At 40.1% G+C, this 8,273-nt stretch overlaps 1 protein-coding gene and 2 pseudogenes across 1 annotated transcript; 2 read left to right on the forward strand and 1 right to left on the reverse strand.

Annotated features, from left to right (window-relative positions):
* Window positions 1-1,314: 1,314 nt before the first annotated feature.
* Window positions 1,315-3,759, forward strand: LOC148166143 (kinesin-like protein KIF23; annotated as a pseudogene).
* A 71-nt stretch (window positions 3,760-3,830) lies between these two features.
* Window positions 3,831-4,359, forward strand: LOC148166144 (putative defense protein Hdd11; annotated as a pseudogene).
* An 841-nt stretch (window positions 4,360-5,200) lies between these two features.
* LOC148166145 (putative cytochrome P450 301a1, mitochondrial) lies at window positions 5,201-7,175 on the reverse strand. The gene is made up of 9 exons (XM_088049364.1): window positions 6,995-7,175; window positions 6,584-6,947; window positions 6,465-6,541; window positions 6,217-6,412; window positions 6,018-6,168; window positions 5,797-5,963; window positions 5,675-5,753; window positions 5,422-5,622; window positions 5,201-5,372 (listed from the first exon to the last, which is right to left on the reverse strand). Exons 1-9 carry the CDS (start codon window positions 7,173-7,175, stop codon window positions 5,265-5,267), a joined length of 1,524 nt encoding a protein of 507 aa, XP_087905490.1. The 3' UTR covers window positions 5,201-5,264.
* Between the last annotated feature and the right edge of the window lie 1,098 nt (window positions 7,176-8,273).

Genomic DNA, 8,273 nt, shown 5'->3' on the forward strand with positions numbered 1-8,273 from the left:
ACAAAATCAGAAATAAGAAGCCCAAAGTGAGTAAAAATTGGCGGAATAAGAATTACATCTTTAGGTCAGCAGACGAAAAACAGACTTTAGGGTCTAGGAGAGGCGACAACAAAAGACGAAGTTGTGCTCTCTATACAGCAAGCTTTTCATTTCCGTGTTAGTCAAGAAGAATACAATGTAGGTCCAGCTGGGAAGAATTGGAAGCGATAGAGTTATTAACGATGTGGAGTGTCAAAATCTGGAATGAAAATGTGGTATGGACAGACTAAAAAGGAAGTGGAGAGAAGTAGTGTTGAAGGACCAAAAAAAAGAGAGACAAAAATTGGAGGAAAACTGCAAAGGGCTTAAAAGAATGGATAAAAGTCACCCAGCAATGATGCTGCAAAGACTTGTGAACGCATTATATGAACTTACAGCCGCGGACACGTCATTTTTTGACGTCTCAAAAATTTCAGTGTTGTCTGTGCATTACTCTCATTGTCCTTACTGACGTTTAAAACATCAAAGTATTGACAAGTTGTCAATTCAGAATTGTCATGACTGAAGTATTTAAAGCCGATAAAGTTAGAATAGTACAGAGTGTATAGTCTGTCCAGTATATATTGTGTGATTCATTAAATTTTCATTCGCAGTTGGCTTTGAGGAAAAAATTCATGTCGTAACTAACACCATTACAGTAGTTTCGACTTAATATTTGCAAGTTATCGAACAAGAAGTCAACGCACGTCCAAAATACACGGCCTACCTAGAATGGAAATTTAATGAATCACACGATATTCGATTCACCGTGGACAGTGGGCTTATTTTGTTATTTTAAATTTCACGCGTATGAAACACTTTTTATCGCGTAGATTTAGTGACTTTTCTGTCATTCAATCTCTCACAGTACAAACTATATGTCTATCTCTTTAATTTTTTAAACACAAAATTAGTTGCTACCTTACAAAAGAGAAGTTTTCATCTAGTGACCTTATATTTATTTTTTTTAATATAATAATTTCTGACTATTAGATTGACAAGAAATTAGACTATTATTATACATGTAAATTAACGTACAAGATAACAATCAAGACATTATTTATCGAACTGAATATTTGGGAAATTCGAACTTCCGAGCGCCTTTACAGTAACCGTGTTTACCGACGCGTTGACACCTTCCATTTGAATTTAAAGCGATTAAAAAAAAACCTACTATCACAGCCTACAATAAAAAAAACGTGAAACGGTTTGTGTGGTGCATGTCGCTCGTTTCGTGTACTTGAAATGTGTATTGTTTAATACGTTTTTATAAAAGTTTAACTGAAGCACGTTAAGATGAATCCTGTTAGCAACTTTACCCCAAGAATTCGCCGCGAGAGAACTCCAGATTCTGGGAAAGAGAAGGATGCTGTAAGTGTTTTTTGTCGATTGCGACCACTGAAAAACGACCAAGAATCTACGTGTATTAAACCTCTTTCTCCAACAATTCTTTCATTATCAACACCGGCCGAGTCTAATAAGATAGTTAGAAACGAAATGCATTATCAATTCAAGCACATTTTCACTGCTTTTGCTGAACAAAAGGAGATTTTTGAACATGTTGCGTATCCGTTGCTTGAAGACTTACTCAAAGGGAAAAATGGGCTTCTTTTCACCTACGGAGTTAAAGGGTCGGGCAAAACTTATACGTTAACAGGGGACCAGCAGAACCCTGGGATTCTGCCCAAATGTATTCAAACCATTTTCAACACGATTTCGTCGTATCAAGCGCCGAAAAATCTCATTAAGTCTGATAAAAGGAATGGTTTCAAAATTCAGTCACAGGAGGATGTTATGGAAGCAACTCCGCGATCAACCTCTAAAAGCACTTACGAGAAGCACAGCCGCGAGAAGACTTACATTAACGATGGAATTAAAGTTATGAATATCAATGAAAGCAGTCTGTACTCGGTTTTTGTAAGTTACATAAAAATTTCCAACAACACGGTCTTTGATTTGTTGGAGAAAAACACCGGAATGATCATTCAAGGGAAAAATTTACGCGAGGATTCGCAAAAAAACATTTATGTGAATCCGGTGATTGAATCTGAGGTGAAATCGGCTGAGGAAGCATTTGAGCTATTTAACATTGGCCAACAGCGCAAGAAAATGGCCGACACCGTTTTATCTTGTCATGGCCATTATATTTTTACCATAAGAGTTGTACAGTTACTACAAATCGTCCGTAACGAAAACGGCCAACCAATCATCCCCGACTCGAACTTGCTTAAAGTCGGACAGCTGAGTTTGGTTCACTTGGCAGCATCAGAAAGAAGTAACAGAACTCATCAGAATACGAAACAATTACTAAAAGATATTCTCGAAAATAATAGTTTCTTGCTCACTCTGCGGACTTGTTTGGAGATTCTAAGAGAAAACCAATTGAGTGATTCTAATAAATCGGTCCCATATAAAGACAGTCGCTTGACTCTGTTGTTCAAGAATTTCTTCGAAGGTGAAGGACGCGTGGAAATGATTGTTTGCATGAACCCTTCAATTGCGGAGTTTGACATGAACTTGCAAGTAATTAAATTCGGTGAGACCACTCAAGATATTACAGTCACTCGATCTGAACCCAAGTTCACTTCTTGTAAGAAGAAAATTCAGAAGAAAACAGCCACTTCTGCTCCAGTTAAAACCAACAGCATTGTAAGCGTGGGTCCGAAATTGCCCGACATCCAAACCTCCTTCCTTAACATCGAAGAAGCTCAACCCGCTTTCGATAAACTCATCAACACCCTCAAAACAAGACAACAGATCATCCAAAATGCGCAGTCAGAAGACGGCCAGCGAATAAATCACTTCAGAGAGCGGCTGATCGACATCCAGCAAGAAAACATTTGTACGAAGGCTCTGTTGAAGAAAAACAAACAGGAATATTTCAACGTCAAGTCCAAGTTAGCCGAGTCGGAAGCCCGAAATTTAGAGCTGAATTTAAAAGTGCGAAGCCAAGAAGCAGAAATCTCGTTTTTGCGCAGCATTATTGCGAAAAAGAACTTAAAGTTACACAACGAGAAAATGACCCAGGAATTCGACGCCAAGCTTCGTCCTCAAAGGGAACATCTTCAAGCTGCAACGAAAGCGAAAGAAAACAAGCTGGAAAAAGTCCGACAGATTCCTGAGATTAAGATTACGCCAGCTGAAATTGAAGAGAAGCGAAAGCTTGTGGGGCCTTCTACGCTACGAGAACGTAGATCGCGATCCACTGGAGAGGTATGAATATGAGTGTTGTGAATATAGGCACTAATCTATTTGGTTTCAGATCGGGTTAAAGCACAACGTCACTACGTTTCGTTTCCACATGGACGGCTGCTGGAAGGTACCTAAAGGCACTCCTTTAGGTACCTTTCAGCAGCCGTCCATGTGGAAACACACTCCTTTAGGTACCTAAAGGCACTCCTTTAGGTACCTTTCAGCAGCCGTCCATGTGGAAACGAAAGTCTGTAACCAAGCTGAGTCAAGCCAGCGGTGTCACCAGTCCTAAACAGAGCAAATATTGCTGATTGCACAAGAACAAGGAGCCGAAGGCGGAGTGGAAGCGAAATTGTATAAAGGAGATATGTTGCCACCAACAGCTGAATAATTTGTGTAAATTGTACCTGTGTTGTAAATTGTGTCTATTACTTTTAAAGCAGATTCTCATATATTTTAAATAAAATACAATTTCTTCTAAATAATTGGTCAGAATTTGTCTTCTTTCTAATAAAGGTACCCTCAATGTCCGATCTTTCTTATTTTTAACCAGTTAAAATTAATGGAAACTGCGCTCCAATAGTAGTGAATTTTTTGCTATTTTTTTTGTTTTTAGAAAAATGAAGATTGCTCTGGTAGTCGTGTCTGCTCTCATATCCACCGCGTGGGGTACTCCGCTGGGGCCCCAGAATCGATCTGTGATGATTTAACTCCAAAATATCCCGTGGAGCCCCAAAAGTCTCCGCTCCCTTACACAATAACTCTGAGCGCTAAAGAAGCAAAACCAAAGGATTCTTATTGCAAGTTAGGAACGAAAACAAAGCAGTTGGATCGTTTAACATTCCGGACACCGATAAGTTCGCGAAGACCATAAACTGTCATGGAACCAAAGGGGTAAATTATGGAGAGGTAATAGGGTGTAATTAATGTTGTTATTCAGAGCGCCGGCTACCCATAAAAATGCCGTCGATAAGAACAATCTTCTTCTGAAGTGGAAGGCGCCGAAAGCCACCGGAAACTACCAAGACTTGTAAGTCGTTTTTAGGAGTAAATAAGACGTTTTATTTGTTGGTTTTCAGTGTGACTGTCGCTGAACATGGTGGAACCTACTGGGCGGCCCAACCAAACTATAAAATTAAAATCAACTAAACAGTTGATAGTTTTGTAATTTCTCTGTTCAGGTTTACTTAAAATTACTTGTGAATTAACATTGTAAGTGTAGATTTTCAATAAAACTTGATAAAACTAAAACTAAAACTCTTGTTGACTCATGAGTGAAACCATTCAACTTAAGTCACCTAAAGGAAATAAAATCAACAGAATTTCCACCTGTTGCCACATTCATTACATAGAACAAATGTAGTCATTGGTTCATCAGCTGACCTTGTTTGGATCTAGTTCCTCTTCTTGCACTTACCACATTTGAGCAAGTCTGTCTTAGTCCCTTGCACAGTGGCCAACTGAGCATCATTGAATGGTTTAATTTCATCGTTGGCCATCTCTTCAGTACTAGCCTACTCGCTGGTATAGCCCCAATCCTAAAGTTGGTTCTCAAGTTAGGGTTCTTGATGTCTTTAAGGTTCGCTATGCGCTAATTGTGAAAAATGGCCTCTTCTAGTTCGTCAGCTAACTCTTCAGGTGTTGCACAACCTGGCGGGAAAATAGAAACTAAGTTCGATGAGGAGTTAACTTGACAAAATTCATGTCAAAATTTTTATGACAATTCCCTAGAAGATTGCATTGTATTAAAATAAGCGATAAAACGTTTAGCTTCAAGCCTGTTGTAATCGTTTTCACGCCCAAAAACGAGAATCATGTTGCGTTATCGCGCCGCAAGAATTTGTGTCAAGTCCATTACCACCGAAGATGACGAGGCCGCACTTTTTCTATCAAAAGTCCTTGGAGCATTGAGAAGATTGTGCAAGATTTGCGCAGTATTCTTCACCTTAACATTCAATGGATCTTAACAGGAATTTAATAAAACTACCACTTCTTCGTAAATATGTATAAACGCAATTATTAACATAATTCCCAAACCTTGACCCACTGCACTTTCACCGCTTTATAAATTTCAGTTTCAAAGGCCCATTGGGTGTATACATCGGATGAATATGGTAATCGAGTTTCTCATAATGGTACTCGATTTTGTAATTCGATATTACCTAAAAGCACAATTTAAAAGTCAGAGCTATCAGCACAACAAAAACCTACTTTGGCAAGAACCGTCTGGATTTCCAGATCAGCGAACCGCCGCCCTAAACACATTCTTTTTCCAAACCCAAAAGGCAAAGAAGCAAACGGGTGGTAATGCCTCGCCGACTTTTTCATCCACCTCTCTGGAAGAAACTCTTCGCACTTCGGGAAGTACTCCTCTAAATTGCTGATGACGCAGTGTTGAAATACCACCTGTACCTACAAAGCCGCCGCTATATAAAAACTTAATTGCAATTTACGAGGTAATTACTCCTTTCGGAATCTGGTAGCCGCCAATTACGCTATCGCTCGTTGTGCATCTGCCATTGCCAATCACCACCGGATACATTCTAAAAAGCGACATTAGATTGAGACAATGCGAAAGAAACGGACCTCATAGTTTCCTTGATGCAAGCGCGGAGATAATGCATTTGGTCGAGTTTGTCATGAGTTAATTGCGAGTCAGGTGGTAATAATCTCTTTATTTCTTCGTAAAGAATGGCTTGCTTCTCCTGGTGGAGAGAGAGTTGGTAAAGAATAGACGCCACCGCGTTGGATGTCTGTGGGATTAAAAAAATTGGAGGAATTGGTGGAAAGCAGTGTTCCCATCATACCGTGTCGATTCCCACAAGAAACAAGTCTAGCGCTAAATTAGAGGCGGTTTTAATGTCGTTGTCTATTGTTAACACTCTTTGCAACACGGACAGTTCCTTTGTTGGCGCTTCCAAGTTGGTTAACGCAATGTCAACATGTTTCATTGTGATTCTGAAAAAAAACTCTTGATTTCTCTTTTTATAGTCCCCGACTAAATACTCTCTTATGGTGTCCAAAGCGGCGAGGTATTTCTTGAAGGAAGGAGTCCTCCACACCCTCCAGAATGGTACTTTTAGTTCCAAAACTGGCACCAGCATGAAAAATGTGTGAACCGCATCGATTAGCCTTTGAGTGTCTGGATGGGCGTCGCGGTCCAAGCACCCCAAACGGACATCCAACGCGATCTTAGCAATCGCTAAAAAATCCTCACAGTTGGTACCCCTGTTTCTTCGCCACTTAACACTTACATTCCAAGGACCACTTGTGTATCTCGTTGAGGAAATCCCCGGGCACCTCGTCCTCGTCATCTTTAATCGTCTCGATTCTGTCCGAATTAGCTTGAGTAACAACTTCGATTTCGACTCACCTGTCTACCAATTCTTGTGACGTTGTGGCAATGGCATTAACATACATTCGGGTGACTCGCGGTTGCAACATAATCTGATTGACTTTCGATCGAAAACTCTGCCATTTCTCGCCATGCACTGCAATTACTCCACAGTTGTCGCCGAAAAAATCCTTCCGGTAGACGTGCTTGTAATAATTGAGCGACGGCATTGATGGTCGGAATGGTAACACGTCTTCTTGCCTGAAGACTCTTTCGATTTCGTCGGGGTCGAAGAGGAAGAGCATGTCGGGGCGACCGAGAAGGCCCTCCATCTTGACGATCTTCCCGTACTTTTGATGAAGGGTCTTGGAGACTTTGTCGATATGCTCGGTTTGGAAGTCGCCTGGAAAAGACAGTCTTAAGGTGGCGAAACAGGAAGAAACAACATACCAACGAACGGGATGAACCTCCACGTGTTCCCTAAGAAGGGCAAGGGTTTGGGTCCTGGAATTCTCTCGTACGGAACGGCAGTTTCCCACTCTTTTACTCCGGTGGTGTCCTGTAAACTCAAGACGTCCTGTTGGAGCCGAGTGGCACTGATTGCCCGCCGCGTCACTTTCAAAATTTTCATTTTCCCAACTCCGAGCTTCGAATTTTACTTATAAAATGTCTGTTGGTTCGGCTCCACATTGCCTGTCCCCTCCAGAGCACCTTCAACCACAAATTCAGCCACTCGTGAGAGGGGGATCTTTTTTACACCTGCAATTATTTGCACGTTTTTATCAAATCAGTGAAAGGAAAAGTAAAACAAAATTGATATTAAAATCCAAATTGAGCTTTTTTCGTCATTGCGAAACACTTCTAATAGATTTGACCCCAAAAAATTGTTGATGAACGATTATTATAAAAATGTTCATATCGCGTCGTACCGTCGCGATGCACTGTGAAATTACTATTTTCTAAATCGGATACGCTTTTCCCTTATTATAAGTGAGGTTTTTACTCGCGAATTAAATCATGTCAGACGAGAATATTTATTTTCGTTTTGCGGTAAATTAAAAAAGCAAGTCGTGCGACTTTCTACTTACAATTAGATTTGATGAGAGCACGTCGTGCAATATGAGTGAACGTTTTATAGTTAAGACATAAACTACCGATTTTAAAGACATAACAGTACTGTAATATTAATCGAAGCTTAGGAGCTGGTGCAACTGCACGTTATATAATTACGCGCCGTGTAACTCGACTAATTTACATTACACAACAATACATTTAACATAATATTAGGTATGCACATACTGTGGGATTGAAAAAACGTTTCTGCATATTTATACAGGGTGTTAGGTAACGTTATGGCGAAAGGGGTGATGGAGGGAGCCGTGAAAAGCAATTCTGTGAAGTTTTTTTTGGGTTTTCTTCATCTGTTTAAGAGTGAGAAACGTTTATTTGTAAAAAAACAAAAACAAATTTTTGATTAATGTCAAACCATCGCCGACTCTATCTTATACCAAGCCTGTTCAATTTTGATTTCTCCCCTTTGCAAAAAGTTCCCTCAAGGTCATCGCCGTACATACGCCAGCGACCCCAACGACGAGAAAACGTATCAAATTCTGGTGATAATTCTTTCATTTTGGTGACATTTCCGTCACTTTGAAGGTTGAAGTGATGATAGGTTAGGTATGTCGGGTAAATTCATCAAAAATTACGGCGTCTGGAATGCAAGGAAAGC

The sequence above is a fragment of the Gnatocerus cornutus genome, unplaced genomic scaffold, assembly GCF_029298725.1.
Source record: "Gnatocerus cornutus isolate USDA-ARS CGAHR unplaced genomic scaffold, icGnaCorn1.1 ctg00000023.1, whole genome shotgun sequence".
NCBI classification, from domain to species: domain Eukaryota; kingdom Metazoa; phylum Arthropoda; class Insecta; order Coleoptera; family Tenebrionidae; genus Gnatocerus; species Gnatocerus cornutus.

Excerpts from the sequence above, each read along its gene's own strand:
- LOC148166145 (XM_088049364.1), bottom strand. The coding sequence starts at position 7,175 with ATGAAAATTTTGAAAGTGACGCGGCGGGCAATCAGTGCCACTCGGCTC. Across the intron at positions 6,413-6,464 it reads ACACAAGTGGTCCTTGGAAT|CGATTGCTAAGATCGCGTTG; the intron begins GTAAGTGTTAAG and ends AGGATTTTTTAG. Across the intron at positions 5,964-6,017 it reads TTCTTGTGGGAATCGACACG|ACATCCAACGCGGTGGCGTC; the intron begins GTATGATGGGAA and ends TTAATCCCACAG.